Source organism: Ambystoma mexicanum, chromosome 2q, assembly GCF_040938575.1.
Source record: "Ambystoma mexicanum isolate Mex_15411 chromosome 2q, UKY_AmexF1_1, whole genome shotgun sequence".
NCBI lineage: Eukaryota > Metazoa > Chordata > Amphibia > Caudata > Ambystomatidae > Ambystoma > Ambystoma mexicanum.
Window position 1 is genome coordinate 253,740,225 of NC_090924.1, and position 26,786 is coordinate 253,767,010.

Genomic DNA, 26,786 nt, shown 5'->3' on the forward strand with positions numbered 1-26,786 from the left:
GCTTTAACATAGTATTTTTGTCTTTTTCAGCTTTTTTTTGCTAGTAGTAAATTCAGTTTACCAGCCATCTATAAGCTTTTTGGATCGTGGGACCAGTATTTGTTTCCATTTCCCCATTATTTGTTTTAACTGCTCCTCCAATTCTGTCTCTAAAGCAATGATTTGTTTGCATTTATATGCCACTTCTGCTATCAAAACTCCACGAAGCATTGCTTTAAACGCATCCCACGTTACGTTTGCTGAGATATCTTGCAGGGAATTAAGCTCAAAGAATTCTCTAATCTTGCCTTCCATTTTATTTTCCCCCACTAATTCAGATGGGAATCGCCAAGCCCAGAACCTCTGAGTTCCCCGGCTAGCTGTAAATCAATGACAAGAGGTGTATGGTCCGAGAGTGAGCTCGCTAGGCAGGAGACTTGTTTAACCGATCCCAGAAGGGGTTTTGAGACCTATATGAAGTCAGTTCGGGAAAAGGTTTGATGGACATGTGATTAAAATGTGTATCCTCTGTCCTGTGTGTTCAATGATGGCCAAACATCTACCAGAGCTAAGCTTGCAAACGTTTGTTTTAAGGACTTTGAAGGCTCTAATTGTGGGGAATAGGTTGCCGCACTACAATCTTGGGCCGGATCCCAAGCTAAGTTTAAATCCCCATGAGAATTATTTCCCCCTCCCCGAAAGCTTCCAATAGTGTGATGGTTGATTTTAAAAATCCTTCCTGACCTGTGGTAGGGGCGTAAATCAAAGCCACTGTTACCTTCTTAGGGCCTACAGCCATCACCATGAATATATAACAACCCTCCTTATGTACCTTAGTGCGAATCACCTTAACATGTGGAGCTGTTCTTATTGCGATCAACACCCCAGCCACCTTGCCCTCTGCATTTGCCTGAATCACCACCGGGTATCGTCAAAGGCGTACCTGAATTCTGTTCTCCTGACGAATATATGTCTCTTGGAGCGCCACCAAATTCGGTAGATAACGCCCCAAGAGTGCCTCTAACTTCCTATGTTTTGCCGGGGCATTCAGGCTGAATGTTGAGCGTTAAGCACTTGAATTAAAAACAATAAGAAAATAAGATCTTCAGAATCTCACGCTTATACTATACAGTAGACCCCCAATCTCCTCTATCGGGTGCTTCCCCAATCCCAAACATTCTTCCCCTCCCCCCAACTTTCTCTACTGAGTCCCCAAAGTCCCCTGGTGTGAGCCACAGTTACTAACATTTTCCGGGGAACAAGACCTCAGCCGTGAATCAACTTTAACCCCAGGGAAACGTGCTGGGCAACCTAGTGCCCCCATCTGTTACCTGAACAGATAAATCCCAAGATGGTGTGCTCCGAGTCTCTCGCTTCTGTGTAACCTTTGTAACCGTCCTGATCCATCTGCATGGGAACAAGCTTACTTGCCGGCCCATTATTCTGAAGGAGGTTTGGCAATAGGGCCTCTGAGTCTGAATTTCCAATCTTCTTGTTGTTTCGCCCTTTCTTTTCTTCCATGCCGGGTTGCTGTTTACCACTCCCATAGCTTGCGTTGTCGGACTACACGCCTGTCCATGGTCTCCGTAGAACCTTTGATTTCTTGATATTCTATTTGTAACAAGGCCATACCAGCTTCCCGTGAAGTTATCCTATATTGTCTGCCCTCTAGAGGAAAAGTCAGGCCAAAGGGGAACGTCCACTTATACTTGATTGAAGTGTCCTAACTACCGGCTGCATCTCATACCATTTTTGCAAAGTGACCTGCGAGAGATCTTGGAAAAGTTAGATCTCAGACCCGTTGTAGGTAAGTGTGGCTAGTTCCCATGCTTTCCTCAATATGTGCTCTTTTTGCAGGTATGAGGAACATGCAGCCAATACATCCTGCAGGCGTTCCCCCGGATCAGTTCTTTTCGGGCCTGTTCTATGAAGACAGTCTAGTGAAACCCAAGCAGTCCTGTCGCCTGGATTCAAGTCTGCGAGAATTTGAGCCACAGTGTCTTTTAAGTTGGCATCATTGATGGATTATGTTAGATTTCTTATGCAAATATTAGATCTGCGTGATCTATTTTCAAGATCTTCGCATTGTTCCTCCAAGTTATGCGTTAACCTGGCCAAGTCTTTGAGGGCTTCATCTGTTTGTTTGCTTCCTGTGTTAATTCCTGAATAGCCTTCTCATTATTTGCCACTTGTTCCCCAAGGGATGCAATGTCCTTGCCAAAGTCGGACATTGATTGTCTGATTTCACCTGTAAAAGTGGAAAACTGCAGTTGAATGGAAACCATAAATTTGTCCTGAAATTCTTGAAAACGCACTGCAAAGTTTTCTTTAGATGCCGTCATCCCGGTATCACAACTGCAGGATTCCACCTCAATGGTAAGTGTTGATACGTTGTCTGCAGTAGATGCCACCTGGCCCAGCGCCCACAATTTCTGTAGCAGGTTCAATTTGGTGTGCAGTTCTGTAGAGGGTCCCGCGGGAGTAGGCTTATTTTTCCCCCTCGGCATGTGGCGTTATTGGGGTTTTTCCTTCGAGCTGTATGCTGTATATCAAATTTCTACTCCCACTGAACATACAGCGTTGTCCTTTATTGTGTCACCACAAACCATTTCAGGCCAGCCAAAGCACTGTTTCTTCTCAACATGATTTCTATTGTGATTCTTTCACTTTGCCCCCGGCGCTAGAATAGTGAGTCCCACCAGGCCACTTATTGCATTTGGTGCAGATCGATCCTGTTTTCTCCTATTTATGGCCTGCTGCCAGCCACTGATTGCTTCCCTTGAAAGGGCCCCCAACACTTTTGCTGCAACTGCCCTGTGAGTTCACAAAGCACTCTTGTTTAAAGACCCACTCTTCCCTGGGGCGGGCAAAGCCAAACCCCAAAACCTTTTTGGGGGGGCTGAGCCTCTTGTTTACATTCCTAGGCTCAGATTGCTGGTCCACTGGTATTTACCAGGGGACGGCGCTTTTTTAATAATATTTCCTCTTGGACTGCCATGCTCAATGTCTGCAAGCCACACGCCTCATGGAGCGCTACTACCTCTTCTCCTGCACTGGACCTCAGCCGCCTCCTGATCATTTGAGAGAGTGCGCATTGCTGAAATAGCAATTCTCACCCGGAGAGTGGATCCGGACGTTTATTGTACATTTGCCGGCTGCTGGGTCCTCGAGCCACGCCCAGTCCGGAGCACACTTCTGGCATATTCTCGCCACCTGCTAGGGTCTGCCGCTGCAGCTCTGCAGCGTTCCGTCTCGCCTAGGGGGGTTCTCTGGGTGGTTGTCTCCCTGGTCAGTTATATATTTTAGCCGGATGGGTGCTTAAAAAATCGGGAACTCACAAAGCACTCTGCCGCATGACCTCCAATTGCAGCGCCCATCTTGGAATCCGATATGTGGATTTTAAAAACACATGACTCCAAATAGTTTTCGCATTTGTATTGCAGGTTCTTGGCTGATGAACCTCGCAAAGAGATATGTGGTATTTCAGCGGAAGGGTGAAGCACTTATATTTAAAAAAAACATTCTGGGACAAAGAAGAAAAGAATCAGGATCTCAAGACCCCTCTTGAAAGGATGACCCCCAATGTTATCTTTAGAATTAGAAGATCAAAGCATCTAGATCGCCTGGCCCAGATGGCATCTCCAATGTAGTGATTAAGAGAAACCCAGACTTCTGGGCGCCATTGTTACAAGAGCTCTTTACTCATGCAATTAATACAAGTCCTGAGAAGTTGGCAAGAATCAATACCAGTGCCTGTGCACAAAAAGGGACTTTATACAGACCCGAACAATTTCAGACTGCTTGCCACTCTAGATTCAAGAAGAAAGATGTTTGCAATATTACTGCTGAGATTACTAAACAATTGGGCATTGTCTTAAAAATCAGACCAAATGCCAACAAACCAGCTTTAGAAAGGACTGTAACACAATTACTAGTATATAGACTTTGCAACTCTAAGTAGCTGAAGCCATTAATAGTAAAGACCATCATCTTTATATTTGCTTTATGGATTACAGAGCAGCTTTTGACTGCTTTTTGTGTACTTTATTGTGGGAAAAGTTAATACAATGGGGTATCGGTTTACAACAATTACACCTCATAAAACTACTTTACAACGATACTAGTGTAACGGTCGGTTTATCGCAAGAAGCACATCTATTCAAGCCCTTTATCACTAACATTGGGGTAAAACATGGGTGCGTTTTGTCACCCCTGTTATTTAACTTATAAGTCGCAGACCTGGGCACAAACTTTTCTGATGGGCACATAAACGATTTGGTGCATGGAATGTGTGCCAAGTCTCCCACCTGTGGTTTCTTTAGTGGAATGGCCATCTGAAATATTGGAATAGGTTGTTTGTTCCCCTTCATATCTGCCTGAAAATCCTTTGACTTTTTGTCCTATTTCTTTTAAATGTTGTGCTGCGAATGCTCCATATCTAACCCTTATTTTTAAAATGTTCTTCGGTAGAACCTCTTTAACCTCTTTGAAAGGACTGGTACTTGCTTGATTGTTACTATCTAGTGGTGAATATTTGTCTCGCCCATTAAAATGTTTATTCGCCCTCTGTGTTCCATACATCGATGTTGCTTGTGTCTTTCTGTGTCATACACCAGATGCCTAGACTGTTTTCCAGAATAATAAATCTGAATCAGCCAAACCACCTGTACCTAATAAGAGTTCTATACTTTGCTCTAGGTAAACCACACAGACCCCTCCGCCCCGATACAGTAGAACACACAATTCTAACAATGTTTTTCTATAATACAACTGGATCATTTTTTTTAAATAATATTTGTATTGGTTTTACAACATTTTATTTGTAACTTCCCCTAACTTCCCCCCTATTCTCCCCCAATCCCCCCCTCCGGGAATGTCCTTATCATCTTGTCTTCCTGTCCGAGGTGCTCTACATTCCTTGGTAACTAAACATGTCCATAATCCTTATCTTGTGTGGGCACCATTGTTTCATAAAGTCACTCTGAAGGTGTTCCAGGGTATCACCCCAATCATCTCTGAATCTCTGGTGGGCCCCTTGTATGTTATAGGTTATTCGTTCCATAGCCATACAACTGGATCATTTTAAACATTCTGCACCAATGTGTGCATAACAACCATTAGAGCAGCGACAGCCTAGCCTATGGACCGATTGGTTGATCTGTCTTTCCATCTCGCATGCCACCTCCTAAACAATTGATGCTATGATCACAGCATATGTTAATCGCCTAGGCAAAGTGCCTTGTAGAATTCCGAGTGGAGTGCATAATTTCCATGGAATTTAGCAGTCTGCAAATCCATAATGGCTACCACAATCTCCCATTGGATAATATCCTAACTATTATGAATATGAAGACGATAACCAGGATGGGAAAATACCAACAGGTCAGTAACTTTTCCGTCTTCACCACATGGCAAATTTATATATTTTTTTTTTGTACATAATCTGAGATTTGGGCAGCTATTTTACATGTTTGAATTTTAAACACTTTTCTTCTAGTCATTCGAAAATATGTTTGCTTATATGAACACCAATTTATTAATATTTCTCCTTTAAGGTGATGAGGGGGATAATTTCTACGTGATCGACCAAGGAGAAGTAGATGTAAGTTTTTCTTTAGATTATGTTTAATCTTTTTTTGCAGTATTTTTACAGACCTACATTTCTACATTTTTTGTATTGCTTTTGAGATTTTCAAATTAACTACATCTATACATATTATTGTTTGCCACAAGTAATATTGTGTAAGCATTACAATCTTACACTGAAACATGCTTCCTGCATGGTTTGTTTTTTTAAAATGTTTACCGCTTTACAAGGTACGATCTTTGTCAAGGCTATCACTTAATTGAAGTAAACTCTGTAGTCTTGTTAGACTCTGTAGAAATATGTTACATGTGTTGTCAAATATTCAGGTATAAGTATGAGCCCTATGGGTGATCATCCTCTCTCTGGAGAGTCGTTTCTCAGAACATCATTGCAAACCTTTAAATTCATATGTCCTTCTCGAGTGTAATCTGAATGTATATTGTACCAATTATAATAAGGAAGCCTATTTGGTGACCCTCCGTTGTGTTCAGCGTTCTGAGTTCTGCACACCACACAGCTCTCTATATTTCTTGTGATGAGTCTACCCTCACAAATCAGATCTTCAAGTCTAACCGACACCAACTTGGCAGTTCTTTGCACATATCCAATCGAAGGATTAGTCTAAACAGCTGATATTTGTATATAAATATTCAAGGTTGCAGGAGGCTGCTGACCCATCTTTTTCACCAACTTACAGAACTCTACAATAGCAGTTTTCACAGTAATAAAAGATGTAGCCGACACACATGAGATTCCTAGGAGTGAGGCAGTTAATTTAACTGGTGTTATAATTTCCCTTCCCACTGCAGCCTATGATATGACATGGTATGATATGGCATTTATAAAACTCCTATACACAAGTGTTTTACTATACACTATTGTGCATAAGGTTAGGGCAATACCATGGAATAGTATTACACTCAGATTTAATATTACGTAGCTCAAATCAGTAAGTCTGGAAAGCCTATTCCTCCACTCTCAACTGGTAGTGTTAGGATGTTCCAAGCAACTCTGAGGTGCTCTCCAGCCTAAATAAGCTTTCACAATGCAGTCTGCAGACTAGTGAAATAGGGGCAAGGGACCATAAGGGGAACATTAAGAAATATATAAAGCCACCATTTATATGATGCATATGCTAGCCATCATCAAAAGATGTATCTTGATCCATCTGCCGTGTAATTGCTGTTTAATAGTGCCAATGTCTCACGTTGAAGCCATATACCTTAATAGGAAAGGAGTGTGGGAGCCCCTTTACTGGGAACGAACATGGGTCAAATACCCTGTTCTATGAAATTTCTTCCACTCAGGCGTGTCTACAACCACGTTTTAGCTCACAGCACCCTTCACAGAGGAGAAATAACCGTTTGCATATCAGTCTTTGTCCCACCCACGAGGGCAGCGCATCACCGAAATGCTAGGCAATTCTCCTCTGAACAAGAGTACCATCAGCAACCCCAGACACGTGTTTCAGCCTTGTTGGGCCTCCTCACTGAGATGAAGCTGGCCTATTTGACATTACATGACATGACATGACATGATATGGCATTTGTAACGCGCCTATACACAAGTGTTTCAAGGCGCGACGAGGCAGGGGGGGAACAAGGGGAGACAGACAACGATCCTACTAGGCCAGGTGTCATTCAGATCGCGCAAGTGCAAGGGTAGGGGGACTGGGAAAAGTGCAAGGGGAAGGGGAGAGGGGAAAGTGCAATACATGGTTAGTAGAATACAAGATAAATAATAGGGCCAGCTGGTGGCAAGTGCAAGGAGAGTGCAGTACATGGTTAGTAGAATACAAGATAATAATAGGGCCAGCTGGTGGCAAGTGCAGGTAAGTGCCGGGAGAAGGGGCTGTAGGATACAGAGACAGTCCCGTAGTGCAGGTAGGCAGTGCAGAGAAGAGTGGCTGGGCCAAGGACCGAGATTGGTGAGTGGCCCAGTTGCAGATTCAGTGCAGGTTCAGTGATTTTAGCAGGGGAGAGAGGGAGAGAAAGCAGAGGCAAAGAGGAAGGTTTTGAGGTGCTTCCGGAACCAGTGAGGCACAGTGAGAAAGGGGTCCACGTCTGGACTACACTGGGTTACTTAGGGTGAAACCCCACATTTTACAAAATTGCAGAGGAGTGTGAGAACGAACATGGGTCAAATACCTTCCTAGGATGTTGAATTATCCAAATTGTAAGGTTCATTGTTTCCTTCAGTGTTTTTTATTTTAAACACTCTTTATTGGCTTTTAATACGGAACAGCGCAAAAAACCCAAACAACACCCCGCCCTCACTCCCCTTCCCCTCTCCTTCCCCCCTTTCCCCAATACCTTACCCCCAACACATTAAGTAACTTTGATTTCAACAAAAGGAACCCCAATCCTCCCCACCTGTTCCCCCCCTTCCCAAAGCCCAAATATGTCCTCCGGGCTTCCACGCCCTCCAATGGCACAGCATATCGTCTTCTTTCACCCCTATTTCCTCTGTGGGTTGGAAACGTCCACAACCATTCCCAGGTACATATCTTCCCCCATTCAACATTTCTCCCTTCCCCTCCATCCCTACATGTACCTCTTTACGGCGGTCATAGGTCATTTTCACTTGACAGGTCATTTAGCAGTTGGGACCAGTGGATTGTTACATTCTCACTGCCCCCCTCCGGGTCCACCTCCTGCAAAACCGTTAGTTCCGCCAGGCCCCACCTACGCACATCTTTCTGCCACTGATTAATCGCCAGACCCTGTGAGCTCTTCCATGCTATCGCCATTCGGCGCTTAGCCAGTATCAACAGAAACCAGCCCATTCTATTCCGTATTTTGTGCCTCTTCCCCCCTGGTAACTTCCCCCACAGACAAATCTTCGGACACCACTCCCGTCTGGTCTCTAGAAGCTCATTCACTCTTTTATTGACCTCCTCCCAGAACTCAGCTATTATCCTGCAATCCCATACCATGTGCCAAAACTCCGCGTGTGCTATGCCCCACCTGGGGCATTCGTCCGACAGCTCCCCATTCATTGCGTGAAGCACCACTGGGGTCTCATATGTCCTGTGCAAAATATTAAATTGGACCAGCTGGAAGCTGGCATTCCTTGATGTTTTCCGGACCAATTCCCAAACCTGCCTCCATTCCTCCTCTGGTATTTGACGTCCCATGTCCGCCTCCCAATTCTCCTTAACCCTCAATTCCCCCTCTGAGTTCCCATTTTACAGAGCTTTATAAATCTGCGTTATGCGCGCCCTACCCACCGTCCGCTCCAGAAGAACTCGGAGCACCGGACAAGACTCCGGCTCCTCTGGAATTCCTGCCCACATCTCCGCCAACCTACGGACCACTGCCCCGTAGGCTAAAAAGAGGCCCTGTGGTAGATCAAAGTTCTGGCACCATTCCTCGCAGGTGAGTAGTTTCCCATCTTCAAAAAGGTCCCCTACCTTCTCACATCCCTTCTCCCGAAGCCTCTGTATCCCTACCCTCCCAATCGCCTGACGGAGCTTCTCATCAATCCCCCATGGGAGGTTGCCCTCATAACGCCCCCCAACTCCCCTCTGACCCCTCATAACGGTCCTCCTCCGACCCCTCGGAGCAGGACCGCCGTCCCGCGCCTTTCCCCCACCAGCACCGGGTATGCCCCTCAGATGTCTGGGCACCCGGCAAACCGGCGCACACCACCACAGTCCGCCACCGGGGCCATCTTGCGCGCACTTCCTCCTGTCGGCCGCCAAGACTTCAACACGCGTTAAGGGCGGTCCTCCAGCGTGTTCTCGCGAACGGCGTGCTTCGAGATTTTCTGTCAAGAAAATGTCTTCTTCTTCGACTCCCAAGACGGGGTTTAAGAAGTGTAATGACTGTGGATCGAAGATGTCCATCACCGATCCCCACCGTATCTGTTTGCGTAGTCTGGGCTCAGACCATCGGACCGGCGAATGTGGCTCCTGTCAGTCTATGACGGAGAAGGCCCTCCGTGAGAGGAAAAGTAAGTTAGCGGTGGGGCAGGAGGCGTCAAAGGGCTTTTCGAAAGCCTTATCTACAAAAACATAAAAAGTTGTCCGACTCTAAGGAATTGGAACGACACAAAAAGCACTCGAAGAGATCCCGATCTCGTAGCAGGTCGAGACGATCTTCTTCGTCTTCCTCAAAAAAGCTCAAGAGGAGACATAGGTCTCCATCATCATCGTCCGATTCGTCAACAGAATTGGTTCGATGTCCAACTAGGTCGGATTCCCCTTCAAAATGGGAGAGCTTTAGAAAAAGAATGTTGCGGGTCTTTGAGAACGCGGCCTTGACCCCCTCGAAGAAACCTCAGAAAAACCAGACCCCGGTTGCTCCTTTGGACGACGCAGGGAAGTCGGGAACTACAACGGTTAAACCTAGTAGTACCCATAGATCTCTAGTCGACAAGTCGTCGAGAGATCCTCGAGGATCGAGTGCCTCTCCGATCCCTCATAAGAAAAAAAAATTGTCGAAGTCGGGCGCAATTTCATCGATACCATCGGCGCTGACAGCTCCGATGCCAAAACCTGGTTCATCCTCGACGCCTCTGTCGAAGGCTTCGTCGAGTGTGTCGAAGATTCCTTCGACTCCTTCGAAGACTACCTCGGCGAAAACACCGATTTCTTCGACAAATTATGATGAGGAAGAGAGAAGGTTTACACCCTTACCAAGATCGGACTTCTTTAAGTCCATGTCTTCAATTTTTGAAGAATCTGGTCCAGATGATGAGGAGATCATGAGGAGATGATGAGGAGATCACTCCTCTTGAAGTAAAATATGGAACTAGACAAGTTCCAGAGGAACTCATAAATCCTGAGACAAAAATGAGAGACCTATCTGAAACTCTGCATTCTGCTAGTGGTGTAGACACATCACCCGAATTGGAGTTTGCTGCACCTGACCCTGCAGAACATGCAGACTCAGGGTATAGGAATTTGATGAGTAGGGTGATTGAGTATATGGGTTGGGGAAGAGCTTCCCCTACATTTGAACACGATGATATGACGGATATTATAGTCAGAGGACCGCGGAAAGATCCGGTTCTCCCCTTTCACAGGGCATTACAAAGAACAGTTGAGAAAAACTGGGAAAAACCTGATAGCTTTGCTGCAGTAGGCAGCAATCTCCCAAAAAAGTACAGACCTTCGACTTCTGACCCAGAATACCTAAGTAGACACTCTACTCCAGAAAGCTTGGTTATTCAGGCAGCTACTACATCCAGGCAGGCAGCATACCCAACCATACCTCCGGACAGGGAGGATAAAGAGGTTGATGCCTGGGCTGGTAAGGTTTTTACTTGGGATAGCATGGCCTTGAAATCTACCAATGTCACTTGTACCCTGGCCAGGTTCACATATACCCTGTGGGAATGCATTTCGGCGGCGGCTTAGCATATTCCGGAAGGCGAGGAAAGGGAAGGCTTCTTGAATATAGTCAATGACGTTAAAGAGGCAATGGGGGAATGCCTCCAGACTGGACTGGATACTGCTGATAGTATTAGCAGATCCATGGCATCAAGCACAGTGCTATGCAGATTTGCGTGGTTGGGAAAGTCGGGGTTGGCACCAGATGTACAGCCCAGGCTTCTCAGCATGCCTTTTGATGGCTCGAGGCTGTTTGGTAGTAAGGCTGATGAGAGCCTGGAAAAACTTCAGACCTAGAAAGCGGCAGCAAAATCCCTTAGTGCCTCCATGCGACAGCCTCAGAAGCCCTATTCAGGCTCATCTTCCTGGAGGGGTCGTCCTTTTCGATACTACTCCTCTGTTGGTAGAGGAAGAGGACAGGCTTTTCAAAGGGGCAGAAGAAATGTCACTCGTGGTGGACGAGCAAAGACTACAAAGCATCTTCAGGAACGCCATCTATGCCCCCAGCCGCTCCTGCAGCCGCCTCCAAATCACTCTGAGGTCTTATCATACAAAACACCAGTGGGAGGCAGGATCTCTCAGCATCTGAAAGAATGGCGAGGCATTACTTCAGATGCTTGGGCACTGGAGACAGTAGCCCAAGGTTACTGCCTTCCCTTCCTAAAAAGACCTCACGATTATCCACCGGGAGCCAGCTCTACCAAGATTCCAGACCCGCTCCTTTGGCACAAAGTTATAACTCTGCTAGAGAAAGGTGCAATAGAACAAAGGCTGGTACTCCACCTATTTTCTCATACCCAAAAAGGACAGAGGATTGAGACCCATCTTGGACTTGAGACAATTAAACAAATTCCTCGGGAAGGACAAGTTCAAGATGGTAACCCTTTCTCAGATCCTTCAGGCTCTCCAGCTTCAAGACTGGTTGTATCATTGGACCTTCAGGATGCTTATTTTCATGTGCCAATCCATCCCAAGCACATAAAAAATCCTGAGGTTCGCAGTTGGCGGTTCTCACTATCAGTTTCGAGTTCTGCCATTCGGGCTGACCTCCGCTCCAAGGGTTTTCACCAAGCTGATGGCGGTTGTAGCAGCGAGTCTCAGGAGAAGGGGGATTCACATATACCCCTACTTAGACGATTGGCAAATCAGAGCACGCTTCCCAGAACAAGCTCAGGAACACTTGTCGATCACCTGCCACTTCCTCCACAACCTGGGCTTCTCCCTCAATTTCAAGAAGTCCCACATGGTACCAACCCAACAGCTCCAGTTTATCGGAGTTGTCTTGGACACTTCCTCGGGGAAAGCCTCGCCGCCCGAGATGAGAGCTCTCGACATCCAGCAGATGGTAACAAAATTCCAAAAAGCCCAGCATCTGCCGGCCTTCCATTTCCTGAGGTTGCTCGGTCTGCATTTTTCTGGCGCCAGAGGCCAGATTGAGGATGAGATCCCTCCAAAGGGCCCTCAGAACTCAGTGGTCCGAATTCTCGGGAAATATGTCAGATCTTCTGCAAGTCCCGAGTGCAGTTGCTCAGGATCCTTCATGGTGGGCTTGCAATGACAACATCCTCAAGGGAGAATCCTTTTGGCAACCATGGCCGGAGATAACAGTAGTGACGGAAGCCTCACTCACGGGGTGGGGAGCACACACCAACGATCTGACAATCAGCGGACGTTGGTCTTCATCGGAGTCCAGACTACACATCAATGTTTTGGAGCTGAGGGCAATCAGACTAGCTCTGAAGACCTTCCTGCCCTCCGTACAGAGAAAGAATGTCCTCATAATGACGGACAACACAGTGGCCATGTACTACCTCAACAAAAGAGGAGGCGTAGGATCACTACCTCTGTGCAGAGAGGCGATGCAGCTCTGGTTCTGGGCAATACAAGAGGGAATCTCTCTATCGGCAGTTCTCCTAGCTGGAGAGCAGAACACGGCGGCAGACGCTGTGAGCAGGCTGAGCACAGTCTCCCACGAGTGGGAGTTAGCTCAGGAAGTCCTTCTGGAGATCTTCACCCTTTGGGGAACCCCTCAAGTGAATCTGTTTGCAACCTCGGTAAACCGGAAATGCAATCAGTATTGCTCAAGGGAATTTCCTCCGAGAGGAGCTCTAGGAGACGTGTTCGTAGTGGATTGGGATTTTCCCCTGCTGTACGCGTTTGCTCCAGTCCCTGTGATTCCTCAAGTAATCAGGAGGTTGAGAAAGTTCAGGAAAACCATGATCCTAAGTGCCCCGGATTGGGCCAGGAGAACATGGTACCCGGACCTTCTGGACATGTCCATCAGCCCTCCAGTACGTCTTCCACAAAGATAGGATCTTCTCTCGCAAGAGGAAGGTCGGGTTATCCATTCAGAGTTCAACACGCTCAACCTTCATGCATGGTTTCTGAGAGTTTGAGATACAAGGATTGGCATCTTCCGGCTGACATAATGGAGATTTTGCTTTCGGCCAGGAGGCCAGCAACAAAATCCTTGTACCGGTGTTGTTGGAATACATTCAGGAACTGGTGCAAGGATAGAGATGTGGACCCTTTTCAATGTGGCACACCAATGGTGCTTTCTTTCCTGTTACATCTAGCCAATCTGGGGCTCCAGATCGGAACAATTAAGGGATGCCTTGCTGCGTTGTCCATTTTTAAGCGCTCCTCGGAAGAGGTTTCTTACTTCAAGATACCATTAATAATACAGTTCCTGAAAGGACTTACAAATGTATATCCACCAATACCATTTCATGTTCCAACTTGGGATTTGAATTTAGTTCTAAAATTCTTAACATGTATACCATTTGAGCCTCTGCACTCATGTCCATTGAGGCTTTTAACACTAAAAACTGTCCTTCTTGTGGCATTAACATCAGCCCGCAGGGTTAGTGAACTACAGGCTCTCTCATGTAAACCTCCATACACCACATTTTACAAGGACAAAGTAGTTCTGAAAGTTAAACCATCTTTCTTACCAACATTTTATCCTCCTCCTCATTTGGGAAAAGAAGAGGAGAGATTACATAGACTAGACCTTAAAAGGGCCCTCAGCTTTTACGTTGCAAGAATGGCAAAATTACGCCAAGACGACCAACTTTTTGTGGGCTACACAGGTCGTAAATTAGGGTTAGCAATGGCAAAACAAACCATATCCCGCTGGATTATTCTAGCTATATTGGAATGTTACAGATTAGCAGGAAAATATCCACCGGATGGGCTACGTGCTCACTCCACAAGGGGAATGGCCACTTCTGCGGCTTTGAAGAGGGGAGTCCCGGCAAAAGATATTTGCTCAGCTGCAACATGGACATCAATGCATACCTTTATCAAGCATTATTGTTTAGATACCTCATCCTCAAATGAGGGACTATTTGCCAGAGCGGTACTTCACTCTGTACATGAAAACAAGAGCTAGTACTGCCACCTCCAAATTGATCACTGCTATGGGAGTCTATCACAAGATGAGGAATACGTGGGAGGACACAATCCATGTGAAGAACAAGTTACTTACCAACTGTAAAGTTCTTTCGACTGGATGTTCCTCCCACGTATTCCTCATCGATCCTCCCAACCTACCCCACAGTATAGTTTATACTTTCTTACAATTTCCTCTCACGATGGGCCTTTCAATCACAGCATACGCCTACATGTTCCACGAGTATTTCGTCGAAAAAACAGAACTGAAGCCAACGGGTGCGGCTTGAGCCATTTATACCATCGGTGACGTCGACACGGTACGGAGCCCGTCAAGGGACATTTGACGCCACGACCTCGAGCACAGCTCCCTCTGGCGAAATTTTTTTTCCGATGCAGCGAAGCTGGCGAAACGAATTATCACAAGATGAGGAATACGTGGGAGAAACATCCAGTCGAAAGAACATTACAGTTGGTAAGTAACGTGTTCTTTTGAGTTCTCTTCACAATATTTTGTGATCTGTAGGGCTGTCCAGGCCAAATGAAGGAAGTCCACCCCAGACCACTTAAATTAAGGCAAGCATCTGTTGCTGTCGGGTAAAAGTGACTAATCATCTTCCGTGTCATATATGTTTGGTGCAACAATTTAAAATGTATATGTCTATGCTTATGGTTTATGGATATTTTCTGTGTTAATTTGCATATTCATCCCACCCATATCTTCACTCTTCTTGGTGACTCACATTTCCCATTCTATTTTACCCACAGGACTAACTAACTTGCTTATCCAAGAAAGCCATCTTATAAAGTGTAGCGCCTGAGTGCCTGGGAGTGGTTACTGTCATCAGTTATTTTAGCATTGGGTGCACGAGTGGGGTCAGGTGAAAGGTTGGAATAACTTTTGCCAGCTCACCATGCATTCTACACTGTAGCAGTTTATGGATTGCTGAGTTCTCACCAGTAATTACATATTTGTCAAGCATGATGAATCTCTCTGAATGTAATAGATCCATTCATTTATTTCATAAACCCTAGTTTCACTGGTTCTCTTATTATTCCCTCATCAAAGGGTAGATGAAGCAATCAGATCCTGTCTAAGAACACATTTAGTGTCCCTGGAGGGCCCAGACCCAGTATCCCAAATAACATCTGAAATGACATGAGCGCTAAATTTACAGTGTGTATAGTGTTTCTCAACGGTCGAGGGATGCCCAGTTTGCTCCAGTAAGACTTATTGGCACCACTACCACTCTTTGTATTATGACTTGCACATTGAACTTTTCCATAGCAGTATATAATGTGGCTGATTTGAGCAACTAGCAATACATTTCCATGCCCGGGACTCCCAGACTGCCCTTGTCCACAGGTAGTGTCAGTGTTGCCCAGATTACCCTAGAGTTGCCCTCTGCCCATATCAACCTCAACTGTATGGATCTAAGTTTGGTGAAGAATGATCGGGGAACCAAGATGGGAAGATGGATTACTCTGTCTACCAACTTTAGAAGGAACACCATTTTGATGAGTGACATTCTGACCATCTGTCATGATCTCTGCTTCCAAAAGATCAGGACTTGCCCGACTCCCTTGGAAGCAGACCCATAACCCCGGTTCCGAGTGCCAGCCAGTCCCAATTGGGACCTTTTGGACCCTGTCCTGGCGCCAGTGGCACCAGGCTCATAAAGATGCCCAGTACCAGCGCTGGAAGCGCCAGGCTCATAATGCTTGGGTGGACTTACCTGCAGCAGACCATGCTGCTTACTTACCTGCCAGTTGAACCCCTGATCCTCTTCTGTTTGGGACTACTTTTCCTGTTGGGTGGGGCAGGAGCCACTCCCTAGGTTCAGAACACTGGAACTCTTCTGGAAAGCAGGAACTCTTTTCTTACCTAGGCGTGGCTGTGGAAGGAGATACCTAAGCACTACAGGAGGCTATTTAAACCACACCCGATGGATGAATCTTGCTTTGCGTTATTCTGCATTCTCTGCAGCAGAACGCTCATCGTGTCTTCTGCTTCTGATCCTGGGCCTAAGGGAAAAAAGGCTTACCATCCTGGAATCCAGTCTTCAGCAGCACCTGTAAAGACAAAGAAAGAACAGGTTAGCACTACGGTCTTCAGTGGCAGCGCATCTCTTACCTGGTCCATCGTCTGTCACCAACGCCTCGCGCTGCATTCCGGCATCTGAAAGACAAAGGCTTACCTACTCTTCGCATGCTCCGGAGGTCTTCGCACTGCATCCCGCATCTGAAAGACAAAAGCTTACCAGCTCTTCGCACGCTCCGGAGGCCTTCGGCGCTGCATCCCGCATCTGAAAGACAAAAGAAGGTGCGTTTAAAGACATTGGGCAACTTTATTACTCACGTGCCATTACTCCTTCCCACGCCGAATCCAGTGGGTATTCCAGCACCCTTCAGCTTCTCTAAAGCTCCGAACTTGTACCTGCAAGATAAAAGGGACAGTTAGTGCGCATCGTGAAGCAGGCTACAAGCGCTTACTTACGTGCTTCCAGGCGCTTCTATTCCTCACGCGGGTTCGATCCTCAACTCTCATAAGCCCGCCATCCGCCATCGCCGGAACCCTGCAAAACAAGGGATATCATTACAAAAGACTTTTAAGACATTTGAAGTGCCCAGAACTTACCGTTCGTGCAGTTAACGACAGACAGCAGTCCTCTGAGGTCAAGAGGCCTGCACCCTTATCCAGTGAAGAAACTGGTTACGGCACCCTGCCCCGAGGCAGATGGAGAGCTCGGCGTTCACTTACCTAAGGTGAGGGCGTTAACCTTTGGGGTTCTACAGGAGAAGAGAAAGGGAAGAGGAGAGAGGCACCCAATAACCCGAGTTCATTAATCCCATATTTTCTATCTGCAGACATCTTACTCTTCGAGTCAGACATACAGTGCACAGAGGTCCAGCCCAAAGAGCCAACCGTGTGTTACACATCACCTTTGAAGATACGGCATTCACCCAGTCAAGACCGGCGCCTCTGCGGGAATCAGGTGAGCGTTACACCATCACTGACAAATGCAACTTCAACCATTTCCCTACTCTAGCATATATTAGTTTCAACAAATGTATCCAGTTGTTTTGGAGGATAGTTTGTAGTTCTGCAGCCGTCCAGATACTTTACCCCTTTAGACCTCCAATTGAACCCTCACTGATCACCTACCCGACCAGTTGTCGATGTTAACGGCAGGGGGTCTGATTTTGCCCAGTTTATTTTTAAGCCTGTGAGGCTTCCAAATTCATTTACTGTGGCAACTATTGGGCCAGTGTTCACCTCAGGCCAGTACCATATACCATTAGATCATCCACAGATAGGGATATTATGATCTGCTGCGTGAAGAGCCTCATACCCCTTTCCTCGTGCTTTCCCTGTATGAAACAAGCCAGTGGGTCGATTCCTATGGTGAACAGAAGCGGGTAGCAGGACCGTTTACCACTTTCCAGTGTCAGAAACTGTTAGGTACTGCCATTTACTTGCACCCTAGCTCTTGGTTGCATTTAGAGGAGCTTAACAAATGACAGCAAAAAAAACTCACGCACCCCTATTCTTCATCATACTGCTTGAAGGAAAGGCCAGTCCAGGGAGTCTCCCATAGCTAAAAACATGGCAGTGGCCCAAATACTGGGGTTCAATTCTAATGGGGTGACAAAGAAATGCTGCAAGTTATGGTTGGTGGAGCTTCCATTTACAAACCCAGATTGATCAAGGAGAGCTGGTCTCTTCCTAAAGGTTTACAATCTGAGGGTTAGAAGCTTAGCCAGAATTTTATCATCAAAGTTCAATAAGGAAAGGGGCTGGTAGAAGGCACATTTAGTCTCATCTTTCCCCTCCTTGGGTAGTACCATTAACAGAGCTTCTCTAAGTGAGGGCAGAAAATATCCCTTTTCAAGAGCCTTTACAAACAACTTGTGCAGCACTAGAGCTAGAAGGTCAGAGTACTCCTTGTAACACTCTGCAGCTTGCCCAGCTGGGCCTGCTGCTTTGCTGTATCCCAGCTTCTAGATAGCTCTGATAGCAATCACCCCTGCATCGTGGAGTGAACATGGCCGGTAATGGTCTGTCAGCCTAAGCCTAGGCGCAAGCCCAATATCCTGTAAAAAAAATTAGATGGTCACAATCATAGGAAAAGGGACTTCGTCCCTTTTCCATTGCGGCAGCAGCAGGCTGGAGTAGCCCTGGGACCGGAGCTCAAAGCTCCAGTCCAGCAGGCAAGTGGGGAGGGATGGAGGGCGTAGGGAAAGGGATTGGGATGTCTTTGGGGGTGGGGGAGGGTGGCGAGGTAGACGGGAGAAGACCTGACCTCCTGGTCCAGGTTCTTGTACCTCTCCTACACCTGCCTCCCCCGCATTCTTAGTAGGTCCACCAGTTGTTCAGTCCCAGACTGGATCATTGGGAAATAATTCTTCATGAGTCCATGAATCACAGGGAGAGTATGAACATTCTTTACCCTTACTTGAGTAATAAGATTTTCCTTAGATCTTACTTTCATTTGTGCCACACAGAAAATCCATTCATCAAACCAGGGAATTTCGCTACCCACAGATGTAGGAAGATCTGGTATTACTGTCATTAAAAGCGAACATTTATTTCCTAAAATGGTAATATCGAGAATGGTTAATGGATGCTTTTTCTAATTGACCATGTACACAATTTATTTCTTTATAACCCATGGGTTTACAATTGGACAGAAGAAGGCCAACATGTACAGCAGAATGTTTACTTCCAGTGTCTAGCTGGGCCAAAATAGTTTTCCCTTGGAGTATTACAGGGATTCGATAACTGGCTTTCTCGCCAGTACAAAACATTTTATATGGCTTCTTCTTTACCCTTTTCTTATTTTTCTTCCCTTTTGGTAGATGTTTCTCTGGGCTTTCTACTAGCATCTCACTGGGTTAGATACAGAGGATATTTGCGCTGGATGGTTCGGCCCTTTTTCCCTTATCTTGCCCACCCTGAATGAAATCCTTCTTACAATGGTGTGGTGGGGAGGTCCATTTTATTCAAGGGGCAACACATCGCCTCAGGACTATGTTCCCCACAAGAGAAACATCATTTTTGAGCTAAGGGCGGAGATGGGGTTAGAATAGATGGTATCTTTCCCTCAGATACGTCCTGTTTTGGGGCTCGATAACCGATGGGAAACGCAAAGTCCTGCCATGAGAGAACCAATTGCTCTTCATTTTTGTCTATCAAGGAAGTAGATGACCTTGATAGAATATCTTCCTCAGATGGGATGGAAATATCATCCAACAAGGAGGTCTGAAAACCTTTAGACTGAGAGACTTCACAATTCTCGGTTTCTAAAATATCAGAAGTTCTCATAGTTAATGGAAAGGCATGAAAGTCATGGTTTTCTTTGCCTGGAGTTTTTACTAAAGAGACCTATATTAGCTTTTTCTCAGTTATCATCACTCGCTAAGGTATCAACTGGAACAACCATGGTTTCAAATGTATTACAATTTCCTGTTTTCCCAGGGAGAGGAATCTCTGATATCATAGGGGTCTCTGGAGTTTTGCTCTCTTCCTGTATTAAGCTTGACACATCCTGTGTGTAACTGGATTCAGAGATGTTCTATGTTACCCACTGTGAGTCAGGCGAAAACATTTCTGGGTCCCTCTTCACCCCAGGTTGTTTTTCTGGATTCTTTCCATCTCCTTGCCTGATATCAGACTGGGCAGATAGTTCCATGGGGTTTCATGTACCAAAGGTCCAACCAGCTCGCCTCCCTTAACTTGTACTAATCTATGTGGCAAATCCAAAAGGGCGATTTTTTTTTTTCACCAAACATCAGAGGTAAGGCCTTTAATATTCCCTTTTGTCTGTCTCCATTTATGGGCATAAGATAAACGGCTGAGCTTGATGGAACGTCCACCATAAGCTCTAGGGAAATTATGATTTTGTCCTTACTGGGTACTTGATAAGGCCAGGGAAAGAAGAGATTATAAGTATTACCCTCCACATGTTTCCTAGTGGGAAGAATAGCCTGGTTGGTCAGGGCTTGAAAAACAAACCCCATCCGACAATGGGGATAGAGAAGGGGCTCACACTGTCTTTCTAATGGTTTTAGTCCACTGATAGAGAGTTTGACTGTTTTATATCTTCAGTAATAAAAGGGATATGATTAGACCCTATTCTGGGAGAAGTGATGTTATATTCCTTCTTCCCAGATATACTAATTGTAGGGCCTTGACCTGCTACGTTCATAGTGGGTCCCCAGTTTGTATCAGCTGACTCTGACCCCACCCTGATACTGTATGCGAGGGGTCAGTAATGCGAGGCGGACAACTGTTTGAGGATTTATCAACATATGGCATTTTATTCTTATATTATCAAAATGCGTCACTGTCCCTACTCTGCTGAGGACGTACCTGCTCAGCCAAAGCTAAGGGAAACACTCTAACACAGGATAACTGGCCCTCACACAAAGCAACAAATACAGAATGAAAATATAAAGTCACACAAATTGAAACAATAAAGCACTTGATTGCTGAATGTTGTGCACTACTTCCTTTAAGAGTAGGAATCTTCCAGCATATGTTTACAGAATATCAACATTTAGATTCTGACATATTATGGAAAGCTCTTTATGATAGCCATAGGTTGGGAATGAATGTAGCAATGATAACCTTCATGCAGTCTCTGAATTTGTTGGAACCGGTCAAAGTTTGATGCCTTGTGTGAATTTAACGGTATTGTAAACTCTTGATGATGCAACCTATAAATGTTAATCCCTTAGAGAATACCCATAATTCTGGTAACTTCAAGGCGGTTGTTGTCAATATTATGTGCTAATATTATGCTATGTTATTCCTTTCTTATGATCGATTGTTTATTTAATTGTTTTACTACTCATAAGTTAAAGTTTTTTTTTTTAATTTGTTGATTATTTTTACATTAGATCTTTTTGTGAACATATTTGTTTGACGATTGTGAAGTGAATTGAGGAAAACAAATAATATTGTAAATGTGAATCTGTGTTTTATATATATTTCTGAGAACATTTGATTTGTAATTTTGAAAGGCTGTTTTGCAGCTATAACAAATAAAAAATGAAAAGAAAGAAAATATATGGCAATACAATATAACTTGAACAACATTCACTGTCTCTGAATAACCTTCTGATGTCCTGGGTAATTTCCCTTCTCCAGGATTCAAGGCCAATTCTGCTAATGTTCGACCAAAGAAAGAAATGTCTCAAATCAGTTCTTTATGTTTCAAAGACACAGTAAATGTTTGCTACCCAAAGTTCCAATGACAGCAAATCTCGTCTTCTTGGTGAAATATCCACTTTCCACTTCCACCGAATAGCACCAATGGTAATCCCAGCCGCAATGCTTTGTCATCTCTTCAAGAAGACTTGTGATAGTTCAAAAGAAATGTAATATCCACAACTGTCAGTGGTACACAGTTCTTGGTTAACAGGTAGTATTCTCTTAATTACAGTTTTAGAATTCACAGTGGTATATTTGTCAGGATGACTTCTCAGTGCTGCTGCTTCACTTCTACTTGATTCACTATGAGAACAGTCACCTTTGTCTCACAGTACTCCACTTGGTTTGGACTACTACAATATTGCAGCTACTGACAACCAGATATACCACCACAGCTTCAGTACGTTTTACTACTACCACAGCTTCAATGATTTGTACTTCTAGACAGGCTTCTACAAGATACACTTCCAAGTACTTTAACAACTTCAAGTAGGCAAGGCACTCTTCATCTGATTAACTCTCTTCAAGAGGGGCCGCCTCTTTGCCTCTCTTGTCTGTCTGCCACATAACAACCTGGGGTTGCCTTTAAGACTCACTTCTCTGTCTTCCATAGTCTCTGGCACTACAGGTTGCGTCAACTCTAAAATAGTCTTTACAAACAGGCAGTTTCCCTTCTCCAACTTCATTTGCATCTTTCTGCCAGGTGTCAGCGCAAGTAATTACACAGAAGCCTTGGCGCCAGTCTCTTAGCTGCAGGTAATGATTGCACATTTGTACCGTAGGCCAATGAACTGTTATCAACTTCACAGTACAGTTAGTTTGCTCTTTAACTCTGAGAAAGGCTGGAATCACAGTTAATATGGGGAGACTCTTGGCTTGGGCAATGCGTGCTCTCTTCTTCAATAGTTTATACACTTTGACTTCTTATAAATAAAAGATATGCTGCGTTAAAGTAAAGAATAGCGTTTGATCTTTCTTTAGAAATCACAATTAGGCACATGTGACCACTTCTTGATGTAGCTTTCAATTTTTAGAGATTAGTATTGAATTGTGTTCCTGTGTGATAGTGAAGGATAGAGTTTAGTCCTCCTTTGGCAATCACAATTAGGCACATGCGACCACTCCTTGATGTAGTTTCCACAAGTTAAAGATTTCAACACTTGTTTTATCAAGGTTAGCTTTTCGACAATGGCCTTTGTAACGTTCACTCTTCTTAATTAGTGACACACGATCACTCTTTTAAACAGTAACAGTCCTTTGACGGTTGAACAATGGATTTAAACAACCTTAGCTTCTCACACGAGTAAAAGACCGTTCATATTATACGCGAGTGCTACATTTTCAATGTTTGGGTATTTCAGCTTCAAGAACAACTTCTACCCGCCTTAAACCTTACATGTGTTAATATGGAACTGGACTGTTGCCGGCAACGCTCCCACAAGTTATTCGAACGCTGTACTTCACTCACTAGCTCCTTAACACTGGCTCTTTAGGGGGCTGTTTTTTCACGGCTTCCGCCACAACGTCTACTGCTTGGGGCTTTTCGGGACCCACGCCCTCCCACTGTAAATGTGTCTCCAGTCCAGCCATACATTTATGGAGTCCCTCTCGCTCCTGAGACCCACGGGTTGACAACTTCTCCTCGACTCGTTCTCCAGCACGTTCACTGCACGGCAACCCAAGCAATCAGGCTCACATGGGGAAAGATTGCTGTCCGGCATGCCTTCCGCTGCGCAGCCTCTGCACTTCAGAGTTTGGGGGGACAGGACCCTCTCAGAACAAGCAGGCGAAATCTGCTGTCACCACGTTCCGGCGTCCCTCTTGTTCTCCCACTTCTGCTTGGTTTGCCCGCCTTGCACCTTCTTCCTTCTGCCACTACTGCTACAGCTCACATTCCAGTCAGTTCCAGCTCCTTCCACTGATTCCAATTGCCTGCACCTGAGGAGGCCTTGTATGCCTCCCAGTTTCCTTGAGATGTGAGCTGTTAGGCTTAATTTCCTGACTACTGCTGCAGCATGCCTCTTCAGCCCACTTCTTCATCCGAGTACTTATGGGATTATTGGATTTGTAGTCCCCTTCAGCAAAGTTAGTTCTTTTAGCAATTGAGTTAATTTTAAGGGCAGATTTATTTCCCTTAAACTCATTTAAAGATGGACCATTAGAATTGGTTGTTGCAGAGGAAGACATTGGATTTAAGTAAGGCATTTTCTGTAGATGCTTTTACATTATACCTTTAGGAGTAAGGAGGGTGTTCATCCTGAGATACTTTGAAAGATCTTTCGGTCAATAAGGCTTGTTCATATTTAACAGAACTTGTACCCCGGGTCACAGATCTTATATGTGGGTCAGGGACATTATAATGGCAATATGCCACTACCTGTTTTGGCAATCCCGAAAAGGCACTTTCTTTCAGAGGACAAATACTGTGTCTCCTCCCACGGGATTTCCTCACCACCCTGGGCCTTGTCTCCTCCCAGGTGATCCTCCCTCAGTACACCAGCCCCAAGGTCTGAAACAGGAAGTGTCTGCCTTTCCCCTGGCCACCTGGCAGGAGTCTTTAGGAAGGGTTTCAGTGTGGGATCCTTAGGATTCTTCACTGTGTTCTGGCCCACATTTCCAGCCATCTTCCCCGGGTGAAAATATAATTTCTGTCTGTCACTGCAATGGGGGAACTCAAGGGTCTTCTGTGCGGCTCCACAATCCAGATGAGGGCAACTTTGTTTAACTAATAATAGAGCACTACTGCTGTACTTTAGCTCAACTAGTAAATATCTTAGTATAATATTCTACAAAAAACTCAGCGGTGTCTGATGGTGCTCTAACCATACTCTCCCCCTCCTCAATTTCCTCTACCCAGCTGTTGTGTTTTTCACTTTTAATGGACCAAGATAGCATTTTGCCTGGGTGGTCTCCCTCTTGATATCTTGGGTTTGTCAAGTAATTCTCCCAGTATAAATAAATATCGACCATCAGGATCTACTGAAACCTTTTCACATGCAAATCTTAGGCTTTGATGACTCGGAATGGCAGCTCAAAATGAGCTTTCAGAAAAGTTAGTAAACCATCTGTTTGTCCCCCCTTTTTGACCAAAACGAATGAAGCAAACCCTTAGCAAAATAGGTCTACCGTAGCATTATGATCTTTGCATCATGTCTCTTTAAGATATGTCAAAATACTCTTGCTTTGATCCTGCATGTTCCAGGTCAGAGCTGTAATATGCCTACAGGAAAAGGGCCCCTTAAAGGTGTTTGAGGACATACTCTTGGCCAACAACAGGGAAATTCACAGACAATAATGGCATTTTTCTTCAGTGTGGTATGATCAAATAATTAAACACAGTGCTTGGATCCCAGAATTGAAAAAATACTCTTATATTTACACAGAATCGGGTTGCTATCCCTGTAGTTGAAGGCACGAGTGTGATGCTGGAAATGCATCAGAGGGACAGGGCCTCCATATCCTTGTCCTTTACTGATTTTTATTGTGTGTTCTGTCGTGTTTTCCGCGCAGCAGTTCATGTGGGACTCCTGGCGGTGCAGCTCTCTCTCTTTTGGTTTGGTGAACTGACCCGTGGGATACCCTTATGGCACCCATGGGTGGGGGTACAACCCTGTGCCCCTAGTGTATGTTTTTGGGCACCTGTGGGTGGCCCGCAGAGCAGGGTAGGGGCTGGTGGCATCTCCATGCTGTGTTTGACAGGTGTGCGGAGTATCCTCCATTTTGGGATACCCCGGCCCTGCCATTGGGATCCGTTGATTCCTGATGGAAAACAAGATGGCCCCGGTGGCCTCTTGCTTTCTATTACCCATTACCTTGTTTTCCCAAAGTCCTGGGAAGCCCTGACTCTGTCCCTTCCCCCTGACTGGCTGGTGGGTGGAAATGCCAATAATGGTGTTGTTGTGAAGGCCCGGCCAGACTAGCTGGAGCCTTCCCGGTGATATATGTTGTGGGTACCTCCTGTGGGTGGGACCTGGGTGTGCGTGATCAATATGCATTCTGTGTTGTGGGTGTCTAGTATCTGGTGGTTGACACAATGACCGAGACAACCCTGCCCGAAACCGGTATGAATGCAGCTTGGAGTGTTGAATGGCTCGGTACTTGTCCCAATACACATAACTTGTTGTGAGTGTCTGGAGAGAAGTGAATGGCCTGAATACCTCATGTGCCTGATTGGCTGCCTGCCTGCATGAATGCCCGTAGTCGTAATTGGATGCTTGAGTGTGACCCAGCGGAATGAATGGGAGATCAACAGTATATCTGGGGACCTCTCACTGCTTGGAATCGTGTTCAGAAGCTGAAGTCCACTACGACGAGTAACTGGAGTAACTGACGCTTGAACTTGAAGCCCTGGTGGACGAGAAGAATTGCTGTGGCTCTTCTTCACAATCTGAAAGCTGCTGTGCCTCCAAGGACTGACCCAGAGAGGACCTGGTAAGGCGCCCTCTTCCCGAGCTACGAGGGACCATCGTGCACCGCTGATCCTTGCCAACGCTCCCTGGTGGACAGACCTTCGACAGGCTGCCGACCCGATACAGGGACTGCTGCGGAACTCCAAGGAGAAGCACTCGGACTGTTGTCCGCCACTGTCGACGACCGCCATCGCCGACCGGAGCCGCCGTGCTCCCATTTGCCTAAGAACTTCCATTTATCATCGGACGCTCTCGTCTGCATCGTCACCCGCTTGTCTCCCATTGGAGAAGGCCTGACCGTCGACGCGCCGAGGAGCATCCACCGGTGGGTTTCCCGTCACCTAAGGACCACAGAGACGCCGACGACTCAACGCCCTTGCTGGGCCACAGTTCTTCATCATCTCTTTGCGGTCCAGAACTATCGTCACCGAGGTGCCCCGCATGCCTCTTCCTTGCAGGACGCCAACCCTCTGTCGTCGACGAGCATCGCTAGGAACGAAGCTGCCACTTCCCTGCCGTAGTTCACCCTGTTCACCGTCGGACGTTCGACGACCCGTGACTCCCGCCTAAAAGGGAGGGCACTCAAGAAGGGCCGTCGATTCCCCGACACCGAACGCCAAGTTCCCCGACACCTCTCGACGATCCGTGGCTCCCGCCTGAAAGGAAGGCACTCAAGAAGGATTGGTCGACGCATCGTCGGAGAACTCTACTCCACCAGATACATTGGGGGGGTAAAACCTTAATAGGAAGAAGTGAGACTATTGAAGATATGGACTGGGCTTGTGCGATATATCCTTATTTTACAGGTTGCCCAGGGGGGGGGGATCTCCACACAGAACTGTGTCGAGGTAACAGGGCCAGCATTCT

At 45.8% G+C, this 26,786-nt stretch overlaps 1 protein-coding gene across 2 annotated transcripts in view; it reads left to right on the forward strand.

The window, feature by feature from the left end:
- PRKAR1B (protein kinase cAMP-dependent type I regulatory subunit beta) overlaps positions 1 to 26,786 on the forward strand; it is a 2,827,796-nt gene that overhangs the window by 1,657,330 nt on the left and 1,143,680 nt on the right. For both annotated transcript variants that reach the window (XM_069647235.1, XM_069647236.1), the window contains one exon: positions 5,535 to 5,581. In XM_069647235.1, the coding sequence (XP_069503336.1) occupies positions 5,535 to 5,581 (47 nt within the window). The remainder of the gene's footprint in view (positions 1 to 5,534; positions 5,582 to 26,786) is intronic.